This window comes from Diabrotica undecimpunctata, chromosome 4 (genome assembly GCF_040954645.1).
Source record: "Diabrotica undecimpunctata isolate CICGRU chromosome 4, icDiaUnde3, whole genome shotgun sequence".
NCBI classification, from domain to species: domain Eukaryota; kingdom Metazoa; phylum Arthropoda; class Insecta; order Coleoptera; family Chrysomelidae; genus Diabrotica; species Diabrotica undecimpunctata.
In genome coordinates this window covers 162,405,850-162,426,864 of record NC_092806.1, presented here as the reverse complement: position 1 = coordinate 162,426,864, position 21,015 = coordinate 162,405,850, and the positions used below count along the sequence as shown (strand labels likewise).

At 31.0% G+C, this 21,015-nt stretch overlaps 1 protein-coding gene across 1 annotated transcript; it reads left to right on the top strand.

Annotated features, from left to right (window-relative positions):
- Positions 1 to 790: 790 nt before the first annotated feature.
- Positions 791 to 19,934, top strand: LOC140440391 (uncharacterized). The gene is made up of 2 exons (XM_072530864.1): positions 791 to 1,691; positions 13,294 to 19,934. Exons 1-2 carry the CDS (start codon positions 791 to 793, stop codon positions 13,449 to 13,451), a joined length of 1,059 nt encoding a protein of 352 aa, XP_072386965.1. The 3' UTR covers positions 13,452 to 19,934.
- Positions 19,935 to 21,015: the final 1,081 nt, after the last annotated feature.

The following is a 21,015-nucleotide window of genomic DNA, read 5'->3' as shown; positions in this document are numbered from 1 at the left end:
TAGGTATATTTTTAAAAATGGATATAAAAGCCAAATAAGAAAAGTTAAGATTAATCAAAACAAAATCTTTTAACGAAAATGGTTTAAAATTATAAATATCGCATAAAAAATTCATATATGGAACAAAAATATGTTTAAAATTTTCCCTGCGAAAAACATTACAGAATTTGAAGACATCATTATCATATAAAAAATTACATTAAGACCTATCAATTTATAAAAAATTATAGAAAAATTTATACGATTTTTTTTAATTTGTTTTAAAAATCGAGATGTCACAATAAAGGAAATAATAGTAGTGTAACAAAAAAAAGGCTATATCAAACTATAAAAAATTACAGAGTGCATCTTTTTTGCATAAGCTACAAAAATGATTACAGTAAATTAAAAATATTCTTTTAAAATGAACTATTTGTATCGTACCGTATATGTGTGATGTTCTCTTACCGTTTCGTGTGCGCGATTCCGACATTACTCAGTCACGAAACCAGAGCAGATGCCGGGTCCATCCCACACAAGCCAAACTTAGTCCCCGCCTGTATCATCATCCTCTAAGCTAAGACCACATCCTAAACAACACATCTTTACTCACAGACGGCTCTCCAACTTCTACGCGAACAGTATCATTCAAATTTTCGAGTTTTGTATATAAAATCGGGCCCGTTTGTATATAAACTTACTGTATATATACAATATTTATGTATACAGTCGTTACGAGTATCAAATGTTTGTAATATAAAGACGAAAATTTAAATTGTTTAGTTTTGTAAGTGTAAATGTTTAATTTATAATGAAGGAGTTAACGGAGAGTGCGGCAAGTCCAGTTGTGCATCAAAACATCAATATACAACAGCATCTACATCAGTTACACTTGCACCAGAACCACACGAGCGTTATTTTGGCCAACGAACAACCCCAGACGTCTCAGCCTGAAACCACCCAACATGAAGCTGACACTAAACCAACTAGTACAGAAAAAAAATCGGGAATACGACGGCAGGAAAAACCACCGTACTCCTATATAGCGCTGATAGTTATGGCTATTCAACATTCACCTACGAAACGACTAACTTTAAGTGAAATATACACTTTCTTACAACAAAGGTTCCCGTTCTTCAGGGGTTCGTATCAAGGATGGAAGAACTCAGTGAGACACAATCTTTCGCTCAACGAGTGCTTTATAAAACTACCCAAAGGCTTGGGAAGACCAGGAAAAGGACATTATTGGACGATCGATCCTGCTAGTGAGTTTATGTTCGAAGAAGGCTCTTTCCGGCGGCGACCGCGAGGATTTCGGAGAAAATGCCAAGCTATGAAGCCGCAGTATCATCCAGGTTCGTTCTTTACTAATAATATGGCTAATATCGTCAACCAAGCTGCTTCCTACGATCATCAATCACTTATAACTCAAGATTACAACACCTGTTCATACAACGGTACTCCTCAAGTTCCTAGTGTCTCAGCATCGCACTACGGGAGCTACGAATACCCTTCTATGTACCAGCAGCAATGTGATAGAGAATGGAGCGGTGCTACTGGACTGTTACCTTCATATTCAGATAGTACGATTTCTAGTACGTATATGAAAGCTCCTTTGAGCCCAATCAACGACGGACAAGAAGGTTCATCGCCTGTGTTGAATGAAAATTACTACCCCTATGGAGGAATCAGCTCGTCGTCTTCAGAAAACAGTAAGCTCTTTTAATTGTTACGTTTTTACTACTCAGTTTTTTTACCTATTATATATTTCAATATATTATCATTTATATTTACTTATATACTTGAATTTTTTTATTATTTTCATTTAATATATAGTAATGACAAGTTGCGTATTACAAACAGTTTATTATTACTATACAGTTGTTAAGAATATGTCATGAATTATAAAGTAACTTGACTTCTCTTGTTCTTGTTCTATCTCTATCAAAATCTGTTATCAATAAATTATTTGAATTATCGCAAATATATCGTGTGAATTTGGTTACACTGAAATAAGTGCAGATTAACTTCTTTATTTTTTTGTGCTCAGTTCTTTCCACATTTAATTAATATATTATATTGTACAGAATACACCGTGAATTATAAAATAACCGTTAAAATCTCGCCTTTAATTAAAAGCTATGTATAAGTTATGTTGAAATATATGTGATAGATATGAAATAAAAGCTATGAGTAAGTTATGTTGAAATAAACTCTAGCTTATCTTTTTTTTTTTTGCTTTCAAAGTTCATGAATACTTGTCATATTATAGATATCTTAAGGTTTCGCATTCAAAAAGTTATTTTATAAATTCTTTTTTATTTCTTTTTAATGTAATTGCTGTCTTCTCCTCGTTAAAATAGATCTTATTATATTAGTTGTTTGAAATGTTCCAATATCGTATTTGTTCTCAATTCGTTTAGTTCAGTCGTTAGAGATTTGATCGTAAAAACAAGATTAACAAGCTGTATTTTGCTAAGAATCTAATTTTTTTCACCCCACACAAGATCTCTACACCCACCGGTAGAAAAATGTTTCACAAAAGAAATGTAGCTGAGATAATTTTGTACAAATATATTTATTAGCATTTTTGTGTAGAATAAACCGTTCTCTCCGAAACAATGCTTAAAGCGACCGGCGATGTTGAATGTCAGTCAAATGAATAATTTTTTAAATAGAATTTCTATCAACTCGACGGTAAAAATTCGATATCTTTTGATCAGAGTGTCTTATCGACAAAATTCAAAATGCGTTTTAAAGGTGAAGAGTGCAGTTTTAGTTTGCGTTTTGCCGCAAATGATGTCAGTTTCTATAAAGCGGTTAAATAAATAAACATCGCACGATTTTTGCCATTTTTTTACAATTCTCTTGAGACCAATAAAAACTTCCATTGACCGATAACTGTGGAATTAATATTATTAACACATTGCTTGCGGATGTCCGATCATGAGACTTAAATTTTGAACTGAAAATTATTTATTAATAAAAATGTGTATAATCAATGGCATACAGGCACCGTGTGGCTCACATGTATGCCATCCGCGCGGAACGTGTTGAAGCCTAATCTTCAAAACCTATAACATAAAATTTCAATATTAACTTTAGACAACAAATATGAGGCATTTAAATTGAAATATGATTTAAAAACGATCAATTTAGGTAAACTTTCACAGTTCAAACAATTTCACATCACGGGAAATGTTTCCACGAAGACGGCATTGGGTAGAATTTGTAGCTGAAGAATTCAGACTAAGCAGTTTTAAATGTTTTACATCGAATATAAAATATAACAATGAAAATTCCACAGCTATTGGTCAATGAAAATGATAAATTTTATTGATGCAAAAATCGCGCAATGTTTATTTATTAACAGCTTTATAAAATTGACTTAACTTTTAGCAAAACTCAAAAACTGCATTCGAAAGCTGCACTCTTCTCCTTTAAAACGCATTTTAATTTTTGTCGATAGGACACTCTAATCAAAAGGTATCGAATTTTTACCGTCAAATTGATACAAATTTTATTTAAAAAATTGATTTCGGGCGCGTAACTGACATTCAAAATCGCCAGTAGGAGTGACAAATTGTATTGCGTCTTTTTGTTGGTTCTAAAATTGACATTATCAGCACAATTCAGCGTGTTATAGGATTTTTAAGAGTCAATGGCATTTTTGTCTCATAACGACAGGACTATCAAGTTTCGTAGTTTTCTGTTCTTTTATCCGGGATCATTTTTTAATACAAAATGCATTAGAATTGTTCTAATTTTTTTATTCCGTTTTATTCTTATTTATTAATAAAGATGAATAATTATTATTGACCAAAATAGATTTTAGGAGAGATGTTTCTTCTTAGTGCTTTGTGTGTCTGAAACATCAGGTTTAACAATAGACGTATTATCATTAGCATACATTGGAAGATAGCGATCTTGTACAGAGTTTTCCAAGCTATTTACATATAATCGAAACAAAGGTGGTCCTAATATTGATCCCTGAGGAGCATGCATCTTAAGTGGTAGCAATTGTGACAAAACTGCCATTACTGAAATATCGTTCTTATTTAACAAACTAATTAGTACAAGGAAAAAAAAAGACCCTGTTCGGGACTGTGACAAATCTAGATGTCTGAAATTTTTTTTAGTTATTATAGGCCTATATAAAGAAAACGTTTAAGTTTTCTTAATATTCTAAACGTTCAAAAGTTTATTGACGTTTCAATTTCTAATTCGGAAATCGTTAATATAATAAAATACAAACATTAATAGTAATAATTCCATTTAAATAGTAATTAGTTAAATTAATTACTATTTAACTGGGAATAAGCCACAATTGTGGCTTATTCCCAGTTAAATAGTAATTAATTTAAAATGCCACAAGAAAATAGCTTCAGAACAATAGTAATTAGTTAAGTTTTCTGTAGAGATTTTAGTGTCTTTTTTTAATTATTAATAATTTAAATGAAAAAGTGCGATTTTTTCTATTTTTTGCTTACTTAAAAATACTGTCAGTTTCTAGTTCTAGTGGATGGATTTCCTGATAGTTTCTGAATATAGTGGATGGATTTAGATTTTTTTTATTCATATTTACAGCTGGTTCCTAAAAAAACTGATACGACTCCTAAAGCGTATTTTGTAGAAAATTGGGCAGTGTAATTTAAAGGAAAAATTCTTATTATGTACATACTGTCACTGTCACTGCCAAATCTTAAAATTTGTCAGAAAACTTATTCTTCTTGTTCTTGTAGTTCCTTCTCCTATCGCAGGTTGGCTATCATCACAGCTATCCGTACCTTATTGGCAGCTGGTCTGAAAAGATCTACTGAGCTACAGCTATACCACTCTCTTAGGTTTCTTAGCCAGGAAATTCTTCGTCTTCCTATGTATCTTTTACCTTGCATTATGAGCCTTAATCTCATATTTCGCACCTCTGGTAATGTGGCCTAAATATTCCAGCTTTCTGTTCAACTTATTCTGTTCAATCTCACAAAATGGCTCTACATGCTAGCAAAGAACTAAAAGCAAGAATTTTAACGAAATTAGAAGATATTTGGTTACTATCTGTCGATAGTAGTAGCGAGCCATTTTAACGTAAGCAGAACAACAGTTTTTAATGTTAATAAAAGATGGAGAAAACAAGAAACTTTCGAAAGAAAGCAATGTTCTGGAAGACCAAAAATATCTATCGCTCATGAAGATCGTACACTTTTTGGAGAGATTAGAAGAGAATCCTTTTGAAGATGCGAAAACTACAAGAATTATTTCACAGTTTCCGGAAAGAAAAACAACAACTTAGCGCAGAATTAAAGCATCACGTCTTAGGTACCGAACTGCAGCAAAAAACAAGCTCTTACACCACAACAGAAGCAATCAAGACATATTTGCTTTAAATCATCAGCTACAAAATCAAGATTTTTGGGACAGGGTAATATTATGAGAAAATTTTTCAATCTTCTAAAAAGGGCAAAATTGGAAAATATAGACCAGATAATAATACATTTAATCCTCTATATGTTGATAGATATCGAGCAACTGGTTATTTTAGCGCCAATTTATGGGGATGGATTTCATCTAGAGGAATGGGAATGGTATGGCGTATTGATGGCAGGTTTGATGGGCAGACTTATCTGAATATTCTAGAAAACATCATTTTTCCAGTTTAGAACAGTTGTATCCAGAAAACAATTTTATCCTCCAACAAGATAATTGTCCTGTTCACATTGCAAATATATTAAATCCGTGGCTCCAGAATATCAACATCGAAACCTTACCATAGCCCAGCTAAAGTCCAGATTAAAACCCAGTCGAGAATGTGTGGGGAGTTATTATAAAACGGTTGTATCGGCGTAATTTTATACCTCAAAATGCTGAAGAGCTGTGTCATGGTATACAATAGGTTTGGGAAGAGCTCTCTGTAGAAGACAATTTCATAGTTCCTTTCACGCAGATGGACTGAAGATTACTGGATGGAGATATAACAAAATATTAATTTTATTTTTACATACCTAAATTTAGTATAGTTTTGGTATTCCAGACCCTCGCTTTCTTTCGAGCGTTTCTTGTTCCCTCCATTTGTTATTAATAGAAAAACTGTGGTTCTGCTTATGTTAAAATGTTTTGCTGCCTCTGATAGTCCCTTTCAGTGAATTAAAGGATAAAGTTATTGTTTAATTTGGTTACAATTCTTGCTTTAATATACTGTTGAGTTAAGTCGTTTGTTTAATAATAAAAATAATAACTACAACCCTATTTTATGTCAAAACTATCATTTATATATTCTTTATAAAATGCATGAATTCAAAATAGTATCAAAATTTAGACCTTAATAATTATAACAATTTATGAATTATGTAATCAATTGTTTGTTTATGTAATAAATATAATATAATGTCAGACCAATCAACTACACTGCTCAAAATGATCAAATCTTACTAAGAGTCGTAAAAAGTTTTTTTTATCAGTTTTTTAGGAACCAGCTGTACTTTAGCTTACACTATAATTATGCAATTTTTTAATATTATTAACAAACGAATTATGTAATTTGTTTAAACATTTGTAAAAAAAATTGATTTTTCTCGAACAATTCTAATTTTTTAGTCTATTCTAATCTTCTAGTTTATAACAACATTTTAAGTCTATCTTTAAAATGGAACTAATTAGTTTTTTTAATTAATATAAACAAATTAGCTGGAAAATTAAAAAAAGGTGTTCGTTCTTTTTATCTAATCGTCCCAGAATAACTTTATCGTACCAGAATAACTCTATTCAAATTTGTGTAAAAATTGTTAGCTTCTCGAGTATGAATTCATTATTTTTTCCATAACTTATCCGGTTTTCCACCGTTTATAACAGAGATTATTGCAGAGTAAAAAAACCGCTTTTAGGTTATATAACCGGTAGGTTTTTCCGACCCGTACTTTACATGACCGTATTAAATAAGCTGTTTTTGCTGAATTTCTTCTACGATACTGTGCTCTGTCCATGATTGTCTTATTATTTCACTCGTTACCTGCATCACTCTGGATATACAGCCGGTTTCTAAAAAACTAATACGATTAGTATTTGATTGTTGTGACATTATGTTAAATTTATTATGACAGACAAATAATGAAATAAACAAACAACAAACAATTGATTACATATGTAAATTCATAAATTGTAATAATTACTAAGGTCTAAATTTTGATATAATTTGGAATTACTGCATTTTATAAAGAGTATATAAATGATAGTTTTTACATAAAATAGGGCTGTTGTTATTGTTTTTATTATTATTAAGGAATAAAACAAACGATTTAACTCAACAATATATGCATGCAAGAATTCTAACCAAATTAAAAGATAACTGGGCACTATCAGAGGCAGCAAAACATTTTAACATAAGCGGAACCACAGTTTTTCTATTAATAAAAAACGGAGAGAACAAGAAACTCTCAAAAGAAAGCAAAGGGTCTGGAAACCCAAAACTCTACTAAATTTAGGTATGTAAAAATAAAATTAATATTTTGTAATATCTCCATCAGCATTGATAACAGCTTGTCTTCGGTCCATCTGCGTGAAAGGAACTATGAAATTATATTCTTCAGAGAGCTCTTCCCAAACCTGTTGCCGTGCCAGAGCTCTTCGGCATTTTGAGTAATAAAATTACGCCGATACAACAGTTTTATAATAAAGTTTAAATCTGGACTGTAGCTGGGCCATGGTAAGGTTTTGATGTTATTCTGGAGCCACTGGTTTATTATATTTGCAGTGTGAACAGGACAATAATTGTTGGTGAACAGTACAATCTTATTGAAGAATAAAATTATTTACTGGAAACAACTGTTCTACACTGGGAAACATGATGTTTTCTAGAATATTCAGATAAGTCTGCCCAACAAACCTGCCATCAATACGCCATACCATTCCCATTCCCCTAGATGAAATCCATCCCCATAAATTGGCGCTAAAATGACCAGTTGCTCGATATCTATCAACATATTAAATCTATTATTATCTGGTCTATATTCCCCAATTTTGCCCTTTTTAGAAGATTGAAAAATTTTCTCATCTGTAAATATTACCCTGTCCCAAAAATCTTGATTTTGTAGCAGATCGTTTAAAGCAAATGTTATAAGTCTTGATTGCTCCTGTTGTGGTGTAAGAACTTTTTTTTTGCTGCAGTTCGGTACCTAATACGCGATCCTTTAATTCTGCGCCAAGTTGTTGTCTTTCCTCCCGGAAACTGTGACAATTCTTGAAGTTTTCACATCTTCAAAAGGATTCTCTTCTAATCTCTCCTAAAGCGTACGATCTTCATGAGCGGTAGATATTTGTGGTCTTTCAGAACCTTGCTTTCTTTCGAGAGTTTCTTGTTCTCTCCATCTTTTATTAATATTAAAAATTGTTGTTCTGCTTACGTTTAAATGGTTCGCTACGGCAGATAGTGACCAATCATCTTGTAATTTCGTTACAATTCTTGCTTTTAGTTCTTTGCTAGCATGTGGAGCCATTTTTTGAGATTGAACAGAATAAGTTATCTGACAAATTTTAAGATTTGGCAGTGACAGTGACATTATGTATATAATAAGTATTTATCCTTTAGAATACACTGCTCAATTCTCTACAAAAAACGCATTTAGAGTCGTATTAGTTTTTTAGGTTCCAGCTGTACCTGCTGCAAATTGCAACGTCAATATACTTACTTTACCCTTCTATTCTGGCTTATTCCCATTAAAATAGTAATTACTTTAAAATGCCGTAGTTATTTGGCATAGTGACTTTTAAATGCATTGATCTTGATGGTTTGTAGATTTGTTGTAATTATGTCCTCCCTCCTTAGATTTCGTATGAATTTCCAAACTTCCGAAGATTTGTTTCCACCTAGACATGATTCCACTTTCTCGCATTTTCGATGCCATGTTTGGACAAGAAAAGGTACAATGATAAACATAAACTTATGGAGTGAAAAGCTTCTAGTGTAAAATGGTATATATTTAAAATGTTATGAAATTTTCCATTTTCCAAGGACAATTTCATTTTTATTAAATTTTAAATATATTCCATTTTATCGCCAGAAGTTGTTCACTTCACTTTAAGTTTATTTAAACTATGGTATATAGCCAATCACTGGGATAAAAATTATAAGACAATAGCCATACCTTCTCTGTTATATTGATATCAAACCTTTAGAAACCAAGCTAACGAAATGAGATTTCTTAGAGGAGTCAAACCCTCGGCAGTATTTAATAGACAAAGAAATAAAAACGTAAGATAAGGTCTGAATATCTACTCAATCAGTCATAAATAAGTAAATAAAAAAATGTAGAACAAAATGGAAACTACATATAAACAAGTACTACATACTAGCAAACTTCGATAATGAAAACACTAGCAAAAATCAAATCGAAACGTCCAGCATGAAGTAATTTTAAACAAAAATGTGATTTATTTCCATTATATATACAGTATTTAAAGATTCATATTTAAATATTTTTTAGGACTTTATTAAACATACTCGTAAAACCCTACATGTAGTCTGTGTGGCATTCAAACACATGCTATTGTAAATCTAAAATAGCTGTCATCTCAGTCATTAGACACCGTCTCGTGCCAGTAATAGTAAAGGCTCAAATTACAGAAAAAAGAAAGTTACTGTCAGTTTAAATTGAAAGAAAACGAAAACAAAAAGCTTTTCGCTATTAAGTTTATCAAAATTGTTATATTTGCTAAACGTTTTTGGGCAAGTTCTGCCTGCCAAAAGATTAGTTTGGACTATAGATTTGGACTGTTATTCATGCATTAACTATTTAATAAAATAAATTCAAAATAGCAAATTGTGTTTTTCGAAAATTAAACAAGACTTGGTCAAATAGTAAAATCGCAAAATAAAGTAAGAGTATAAGTATTTTTTAAACAAATTAGTGAGCAGTACAAAATCAGAAGACTGTTGATAGAACCAGATGAAAACATAGGAGAGAATATGTTGATATCAAGAAGTTATAGGTACTTGATGTATCTGTGAAAAAATCATCGATTTAAAAATCTTATACACGTTTTTAAAGATTCTAAAGAGTATATGAGAGGTAACTGATGACAAGTCCTTGAAAAGGTACAGCTCATTTTGCTTTGTTATTTTTAAACAGTCGTTAAAAGTGAACAAATTATTTTTTACCTATAAAAAATTTAAGAAAAAACTAAAAAAAAAAAAAAATAAAGTTGCAATTAGTTATTAGATATATGCATTCCAAGTGGTCCGTTTATTTGCTTTTAAATCTTTAATAGCCGGCAAAGTGGATGATTTAACTAAGCACTATTTTCTACTGATTTCTATGATTCATGATATATGATATTCTTACCGAAAAACAAATAAACTGTCGTTACTATAATTAAAATAAGATAAAATAAAATTATCTTTTGTAAATACTATTTATTTAATTAAAATCATTTTCCCTACTTTTCATCTCTTGTTTCGAATGGGCACTTTTGGTAAATTACGTTAAAAAACATTAATTTAATTCATGTCTGTGAAAACGAAAATACAAATTATTTACAACCCTGAATCGTGTTTGTCTTCGTTCATCGTGGCATCGCTGCGCTTCTATCGTCCATAAGAAATACATGGCCCTATCTCCGCAATGTTATTTTCTTAACGTGAAACGCTCTATAGCTACATATAAAAATTAACAATAAATCGATGAAAAAAAAATACTTTTAACATATACAATACATAGAAAATAGATTCAATACATAGAAAATTCAATAAAGGAGAAAAAATGTACACTCTTTACTGTCTGGGTTTGTGGGTTTATCTCGAGATAAAGATAACTCTAAATTTTTTATTGCAATTAAAATAATACTATTGAAAATTTAAAGAATTACGAAAAAAATCAAAATCCTAATTGCGCAAACAAACGAACCGCACTTTGTTTTTAAAATTGAGTTCCGCACTGTTTTTAATGAAATAAATGTTCTTACTAAATGTTAAAAATGTTCGTAATTGTTAAATGTTCGGATTGACTGAAAATTGCAAACTAAACTACCAACAATTAACTGTAGTAATAGATATAGATAGGTTAAATCAAATATAGCTTAGATTAAAGTAATTTCTAAAATAGAATTACTGACAACTCTTCAAGAAATTTACGGAGGACTTAACTCTGAGTACTCACACCGAAGTGTTTTCGTTCCCTCAAAAATTTAACAAACTGTCCCAAAAGAAATCTCACTTTCTCTCATTTCTGCGAAAGACACAGAAACTTTCTACTCGGAAATTTATTGATAAAAAGAAAACGTTATACTTTGAATTACTATATTACTTGAAAAAGTATTCTAAAACATTTATGGGGATCAACTCTATTGAAGATATTGAATATTGAATTTTTCTACTTAAGCAGATAAATTTTAACTACAGTAATTTGGAACGCCGTCAATAAGGCAATTAAATAGGGTACAAGACGCTATTGCCAAAACATAGATACGGTCAGTGGCATATCGGTTGTATCTTCAAAGAAATACAAAAAGAAAAAACTAAACTAATTAACAAAATTGCTGTTTTTACTATTCTTTTTACAATTTCGTAACATTTTCAATCAATTTTCTATTCAGTAGCCGTTTTTGTAGGTGTTTATTTTTGTAACATTTTTTCGTGCTTTTTGTATTCGACAGTAAATTCCTTTTTACATTTTCTGTACAAAAAAAAATTATGAAACATTTCAAAAATCAAAATAAAAAATTATTGTCCGTTTTTACATTTTGTATACCTATCGGCAGGTACACAAATAGACTCTCTTGCTGCGACTGTACCTATAAAATATGAAAATATTTTACTAATAACTCTTTTTATCGCACTTTAATACAATGGTTGACTGACAATGGACTACCTAAGCTCTGATGTCACAATTTTAAAAACATTTCCAACCATTTCTAATTTGTGTGTATTTGTCCCATAAGAAGTTGGAAATATTGGTTTTGTAATTGTTTGAAGAATAAATAAGAACTTTTGCTTTTGAACATTCATTCTGTGTGATTGGTATCAGAGGATTGGTAAGAATATCAGAGGATTAAAATACTTTCTATGAATGTTCATATTTTAAGGTCAATATTTATTGTAAATGAAGCCTACACGGCAAAAACGATGAAGGTCACTTTTATTCATTTTGTATAAAAGTAAATTTTAAAGTCCAAGACTAATTTTAAAATGTTCTAATATAAATTTTAAGTCAAAATGTATTTCAATGGGTATATAATTTATCGATGAAAACGATAAAAATGTTCTTAGACTGTTACGTTTATTCAATTTTTTTTATTTTTGATGATTTGATCAAAAATACACAAAAAAAGTGACAAAAACGGTGTATGTCATTAAAGCAATAACCAAAAGAATGCAAGTCGAAAATAAAATTATGTATATTAATTAAGACTACCACTACTAAACATAGAAATAATTGTCTTTTTTATATTATTTTTTCTTACCAAATATTTTTGCAGCCTTTTTCTTCTTTACAAGACTAACTCTTGTCCCTTGTTCCGTTGTGTTGTGAGCGAGGCTATCGAAAAAATGTTTGGCAACATTATCACATAACTGCTTAAGGTGTTGTAAGTCCTTCCACTTTTCCAAACTAATTGGCAACAAATCTGAAAGACGAAGTAATGAAGAAAAGTGGGTATAAATAAGAATTTATTACCTGTATAACTTCTGTTGGGTAAAAAAAAATCTTGGGTTCCTGCCATATCATCAGTTGGGAAAATAGTGTTCGTACGAATCATATAAGTTTCGAAATGCCCTTTTTGCCCAGATTTAAAGATTTAATTAATAAAACTGTGCTCGATATCTGCCTTTATTTTATCAAAGTTCATTTATTCGAGCATTTAACCTTATATCAATTTAACTCCAACTACTGCTAAACAAAACAGTTTCTGTGAAAAATATGAACTAAAAATGAATATAAAAAAAACCAAATACGTGATAGTAACAAAGAAAACAAATATACCAACAAACATACATTTGGGAAATGTACCGATAGAAAGGTCCTAAAATTGACATTCTCTTCTCTTGACTTTAGAGGTTCAGTGGAATTTTAGTCTCTGACGACTTTAGTATTACCCCATACAGTAATTAATTTTCTTTTACTTTTGCAAGGTTATAGATTAGAAGTATGTACTGAACCTCGTCAGTCATCTCAGGTAGAATGCATGGTCCTACGATGTGTACATTAACACTGTATAGTAGGATTATGTTTATTTTTATGTCTTTTATCTATTTTTTACTTGTCTATTGTCATTGTCACGTAAAAATACAAGGCGATTATCATCGTTTAATGCCAATTTCTTTTGTTTCAGTGATGAGGCCACCAAGCAACTCAGTGCAATCAGTGCAATGTGATAGAAAACCGTACATAAGTTCGCCGCCGCCTTCGATTCCAGCGTCGCTTCCCTCCCCTCCTGCAGCTAACACACCTCATTCGTTTTACGAGACCACAGTTAAATACAGCATGTGAATCAAGTGAGGAACGATAACAAAGAAAGATAATAAGTGAGATATTAAGATTAGGAATTATCTCACCAAGAAACAAAGCTACCAGAAGAGTTTTGTGTGAAGACATTAATTGACATGGTTTTTAACATTATTTATCTTGTGTACATAGTTTTTCGGTATCAAAACAGTAGTCTGTAAGCTGCTCGTTTGTGGCAATAGCTAATTACTAAGTTACAGGTTTTTTGCTTCGACAAATTTGTTGCCTGTTCTAGTATCAAACTCCTCACCATAGTTTCAAAGGGCGTCCTACATGTCTTCTTTCTTTCGTATTCTTTTACATTCCTTTTTTTAGATTTCTTCCTTCTTCTTAGTTTGTTTTTCTTGCTTAAGGTCTCAAGTTTACCTTTCGACATACGTTCGCAAAATCTTTGATACATCTTTTATATCATTTTATATCTTGCAATAATCACACGGTACTAAATTGAGACTAGCAGGAGGATGCTACGGTTATTAATTTTATTTCACCTATTACCATGAAAATTTGTCCATTAATAGTGAAGTGAATGACATGTTTGTTCTTTTTTTTTGTTTATTCCTTTAATGATTAGTTAATAGTTTTTTTTTCTTCATAATATGGCTGAAATATCGTATTTTTTTACCCTTGAAGATGGAGGAACGAAGAAACTACAGTTCGTTGACATTTATGTTAATTTAAGTTGCTATTTTCTAGATAATGCCAGTACCACTGTTATCTAACACGAGAATAATTTGGAGTATGATTTTTATTAACAGTCAACCATTTTGCCCTTTTAAACATTTACTGTTGGGCCAAATTCGCTATAGTAAATAGATTACAGGATATCATTTAAATCAAGAAGTTTTTAACGGTTAAAATTGGACTGATAATTTTGTTGTTATTGTGTTGCGGCCTTTCATACTGCGATACTGAAAGATATTTTATGTATACCCTACCTACAGCTTTGTTTTAGTTCAAAAGATCTAGACTTCTCAGTTTCGTTAGAGTTATCAGGTATATTCAGGACCTACTGACCTGCATTTGTAGAGTAATTTTGTATGTTTCCTTAGTTGTGAAATCGTTACGTTGTTGTAGACTTTTTCCATATTTATAAATGTGGCAATTTTTGTACCTTTCCTTTTTTCCGCGCCAGTATATTTTCGAATATAATACAATAAAATACACGGCATGATATGAAAGGTTTTCTGCGATAAAAACAGCTGTCAAAGTTTACATTCAAATTAACAGACAATTCTATAAACAATTCTTATTTTTGATTATTGTTTAGGACGTTATATAGTTTTATAAGGAAATGGAAGGACTTTTATAGAATATTTTATACAAATAGAAATTAGACGAAGATTTGACATGATTTGAAAGTGAAATAAGTGCTGCTATTACAGACATATTTGACATATTTACATGTTTACACTCTATTGTCAAGCTATTCGAGATATTTATTGAAAACCAAACTCCTTTTTATCCAATTTTTGTCAATTTGCTAAAGAAAACAAATTATCTTGCAGGATTCTCTGTAGAATCTAGTAAGATTCATAAAAAATCATATTTGAATACCTGTTTAAAATCACTAGGAAAAAGTTCTATTTGCAGCTCTTTTAATCTTCCACGGCTGGCGCTTATAATCTGGACACTGCGGCTGGGGCGCGAAATATTTGTCCGCATATATCTGTGTTAAACCTACTGGTTTAAATTTATTTCGAATTCGAATTAATCCGAAATTATTTAAGTAGATGTTACTATTTGAAAATGATAAACTACCGATAGAGCATTTATTCTGAGTAAAATCTCATAAAATTTCAAAATATGGAATATCGCAAATACATTCGGAAAAAAATTTATTGAAAATGGAAACAATTGATTGAAATATAAAAGTTTGAATGTTTACTTAGAAAATACATATACATGTTTTAAATCTATTCAAAAAAATTATCCTTAAAACAATCTGGGCAAGCATAAAGCATTGTGTTCACCACACATAAATTTTCCACATTTTTTGCATTTGTGACTGGTGGGCCTGTTTTTTATTGTGTTACTACCTTCTGGAATATGTCGAGAGTAATTTACAGGATCTATCTTAGTGATTTCCTTTATTTTCGCTGACATGATACGTGGTATATTTGCTTGACAAGCACGAACGTTCAGGTGTGGTTCCATCATAGCGAATGCTAAATTGTGCAAAAAATGTCTTTGTGGTAAACGAATCTCGTTATTATTAGAATAGAAAAGGACCATGTAGTTTATATCAGCTACATTGAGCATGAAATAAAAAATTACCATTGGCCATCGTCGAGTATTCCTAGCGCAGTCGTAGGCAGCACTTAACTTGTGGACTGTGCCAACTCCCCCTTTGAAGAATTGTAGTCAAGGATCATTTAGGATTTCATGAAATCCTCATCAATTGTATTGACATGATGTAAACTCGACAGGAGGAGTATATTTATTTTTCTTTTTGGTATATAGGACACCAAAGTAATATCATCATGAAAAGCAAATAAGCTCGATCGAATAGGTATGCTTATGGGTTTAGAAAATTCATGGGACAATCCCTTATTATTTTTGGGACACGTTTTTAGTATTGTAAGTTTGTAATCACGAAGCAAGGTGGTGGTTTTTGCCCCAAATATGGCTCCAAATTGCAGGTATAAAAGATTTTGGAATCTGCTATCGCAAAAATTTTTAATCCATATTTATTTGGTTTATTAGGTATATACTGTTTAAAACTGCATCGACCTCTAAATGCCTCCAATTCTTCATCTACTGTGACATATTTAAACGGCGTGTAACCGTTTTTTGAATTAAAAGTAAACATTTAAAAAATCTCTTGTATGGGACAAAATTTATCTAATAATCTTCATTATCCACGTGACTCTAATCATCATCATCATCGGTACCTGGACATTTTTAGTCGAAACATCTTAACTCCTGTACCGTCTTTATTCCAAAATTCGTCTGTGCTTAACCTGAAACTTTTTTATACACCTGCCAAACAGAGTAATCAAATAAAAGGACGAATTTCTAAAGCGTCTGTTTTCTTTGCGTTCCTCGCAAGTGTCTGATATGTTTGTTTGTAGATTCAACAAAAATGGTTATCATGGTGTCCTTAAAGTTCATCTTTTAAATGCTTGGTAACTTCTGTAGTACCTGGAAAATGCGTAAGTTTTCTGAACATTTCTTCGAGAAATTTGTTTCATTCAGTTAGTAGTTATGTTTTTACCAAGAAAGAAAAGCTTTTCTATTCAGCAGAAACCCTCATTTTAGCACCTTCCCTATTAGGAATTTCTGTATTACTATTATCACTTTTCATCCATTTGTTCTGTTATTTTCTTCTTCCTCATCGTCGTACTCAATATTTTGATTCTCGTCGTCGTCTCGAAGGCATTTGTCCATTAGACATTGCAAACGTTCTTATTCTGCCTCATACGCATACATTTTAAAATCCAAAAGATTTGACAAACATTCAAAATTTCAAGTCAACACGGCTGGCACGCGGAGAATTTGTCCGCAATCACTAATAGCTTAAGGTCAAAGAACAGGATGCGACTGGAACCATGGAAGGTTAGGGAAAATATTTGATCCACTACCTCTGTATCATTTCTGAAGCCACGTGGATACCCTCCCATTATCATATTTATCTTCTTATTCAGTCATTTTGTATTATAATTGCCAGATTTTTGTGTTACTTTTTTGCCTCAATAAAATTTATTTCAAATTTTAATTTCTGCGTTAATATTTCACCTCTATATTTGAATAATTCTGCAGCAATACCATCACTTCCTGTGCTTTAAATAGGTTCAACTTCGTAATTATGTGGAACCTACTATTGTGTATTTCTGGAACCTACTATTTTTTTTGAAATATGAGTTTTTATCATGATTTTTCTTTAATTTGACCCTGTTAAATGACTCATTAAGGTTCACAAAATATAAATATGCCAGGTTGTTGTTTTCTAGTGATTTCCCTTGCACTTGCCTCATTATAAATATAGCGTTGCTGCATGATCTTCTCGACTTAAAATGTTGTTCTTCTGCTAATGTTATAATTTCATTCAGGTTATTTATTATCACTTTGTTCCGTATTATCCAAAGGCTTTCTTCTTTTCTTCACATTTTGTCTTCACTTCCTCTCTAAAGCATGGTTTTAAACCGTTTTCTTTTTGATATGTTAGTGTTCGTTACTTTCCTCTCTCCAAATACTTATGTTGATGGGTTAATTATGTTATTTTTGTGTTTCTCTCAGCTTTCCTCGGTGCTATCGTTTCCTAACATGTATTTCATTTCCACCTCTTCTTTAACATTCTTTTTCTGTATAAGTATTCCGTGGATTCCATATTTACTCCTTCGATTCTAATTTTTGATTGCGTTGGTGCCTTCTTGGGTGTGTTATATTTCACGATGATTCTTATTTTAAAAAATACTAGGCTATGCTGGCTATTTACATCTGCTGAGTTGAGGAATCTTACCTTTCAATTATTTTTGATGGATGTATATCTTTGATGGTTATATCATAATCTATATCTTTGTGCACGGGTGGAGTTTGTTCGTATTTTTAAAACATGACATACATTATGTCTATAATAAAATCTATGTTACTTATTTAATTACAATTTAGAGAAAACAATGAAAAAACAAGATGAAATAATTAAAAAAATAAATTTGGGTGGAAATCTGGAAACAAAGCCGTACAAGGAATTTATTCATTAGTGGTGTGGACTCATATATTCCTAGACCTTCTTTTTTACCTTACTTGTGCCTCCGTAATTATTTTTTTAACTCTATATACAGTGTTTAAAAGTGTTATCTGAGATGTTCAATGTGTTAGCTTCTTCCGTTTTTTACTACGTTTCCTCTCACAGCTCTATTAAAAACATATTCAAAATTCTTTGGGCTATTTTTTTTTCGACTAGATAACACGTAATTTATTTTATTTTTAGTGAGATCGAAATTTTTTGGAATAAAAGTTGCAAACTATTCCGCGGCATCCTATTGGTAATTTTTCTTTGTCTTTTACTCATATTTTCGCGTTAATTTATGTTTTTAGTTAAAAATGATAAAAGTGATGCTCCCAATGCTTTTATTTTTTTGTTTTATTTTTAAAAATAAGGCATCTATTACTTGATATATTAGTAAAATGATCGAATACTAAGTTTCGAACTTCAACCAACAAATCAACTCATCATATTTGAGTTTTCTTGATAAAAACACTTACCAAAATATTGTAGTAGTTACCAAAATATAGAAAACCAAAGATTTTATCAAATTTGTTTATTTTCAATATAAATTTTGAAAATTTATTCAATTAAAACCTACCATTGTCCAGTTTATGTATAATATTGTATTATGACGACAAATTACTATTTATAAACAAAGGCTAATTAACTAAAATCGTACAGGTCAGCGTCATTGATCTTTATAATTTGATATACCAAAAAATGGAAGTTGATGGATAGACTGGGGAATTTTAAGAAATATCCCTTGCTCGATAACGTGTGCTGATGATGTGATGTCTTCTTCTTCGTGTTACATCTCCTCTAAGAAGGTTGGCAACCATCATGGCAATTCGCACTTTCGACGCCGCTGCTCTAAAGAGGTCAGCAGAAGTGCAGTTAAACCAAACTCTCAAATTGTTTAACCAGGAGATGCGTCTTCTTCCGCGACTCCTTCTACCCTGTATTCTTCCTTGCATTATTAATTACAACAAGTTATAACGCTCTGAGGTGATGTAGGAACTACTAAAAAATAATTAGAGCAAACGCTACCCAAAGAGGTGTATAAATATGGATATCCGTTCAGTAGAGGTAACAAAAAGGAATAAATGGAGTGAAGAGCAAGGAATGCTATGCTATACAAAAATTTGAAATAAAATCGAAAGGTAAAATCTATAATATAAGCTGTGATGTACGTTACTGAATATTAGGCAGTTAAAAATAAAAAATGAATCCATTTTGCATATTAACATGCTCAGATGGTATGGATGAATAGAGTGACTAATATAAAAACGAATCTACTAGGGATATTCTACTTATGATACTCTTGGTGCAAAAATAAAAAAAAAATTGGTCATGATGTTTCGAGCACGTTCACCGCTGAAATGATCATTCAGCACACAAAAATCGATGAGAAAAATAAGATAACAACTTAAAAGTCAATTACATTTAAAGAGGAATTATGTTGGATTCCACTGATACTTGATCAACATTCATTTTTGAAGTAAAACAGTACACACACCATGTTTCTTAAATTATTTTATATAATGTTTAAATGTTTACATATAAAGTATATATTATGCACAGATTATTTGTTTATAGTTGGGAATTTGTCGCATGGATATCTGATAGGTATATTAATATACGTATGAACACCTGGAATTACCAAATTTATATCGTGTATATATATTTTTAAATAGTAGTAGTTATTGTAATTATTTAAGATCTGTTATAAATTGTAAACAATAAAAGAACCGTGAATTTTATTTGGTAGTTTATTTTTCTAATTTTATTCGTAAAATCGTTTCAACATGGATTTTATACTATACGTATCTAAATATATAGTCAGGACACATCTACGCTCGATTTGCAAATGTATGGAAAAATGACATACAATATCTTGTGTTTCAATGCTTCTGTAATAGTTACGTGCCTTTTGTACTGCAGACAAAACTGAGTATCGATTAGACAAAATGGTGGATTCACCTGGATTAAAAATAAATCGTATAAAAAGAAAAATAGTAATATAAACATTGACGATACAAAAATAAGTAGAAGAAGACTATAATAGTATAATAAAAGCTTGCTTGATGAAATTATGACATCGGCACAGAAAATTACACATAAAGGAAATTAGGTCTTGAGCAAATTCTTACCTCACTATAGAAGATCTCGCCTTCAAATGTTGTGGCCTTCAAAAGTAGTGACCTATTTTGTTCAGTCGTTCAAAAAGTTTAAAATTTGCCGGATTAAAAAAATTGATTATTAAAATTTATTTAAAAAAAATTGTTTAAAAAAAATTCGAACAATTTTTCGTCTGGGCTACCACTTGAATCTTATTTTGGGGTATTTCATGAAAGTGATTATGCAAAAAAATCGAGCTTTCCGCCTGGTCTATTGGGACAGTTTACTTATAAATATTTTTTTCTTATCAGTGGTTTCACATTAACTACAACTGTCGTCAAAGAGCCACATACCTCTTTTTGCAGGAGGTCAGAGTCGGATTTGTCTACAAAGAGTTTTTAATGAAATTAATTAACCATTGAAAATAATGTCACTACAAAACAATCTAATATTCAAAAGCAACAAACTGCTTCTCAAACATATTCCTCAGCAACATCAAAAGCTTAGTTTCCGTCCAAATTTTTTTTATCCAACAATGTCGATGAGTTAGTGAATGCTTTATTTAATATAATTAAAACTAGTGCTAATTTATTTGTCAGAAAACTAGAAAGACCAATAAGAAACATCACCCAAAACCCTGTTGGACTTCAGAATGTGACACTTCAATTAAGTTAAGTAAAGCAGCACTAAGCAAATATAAGGGGCACAGAACTATTGAAAATA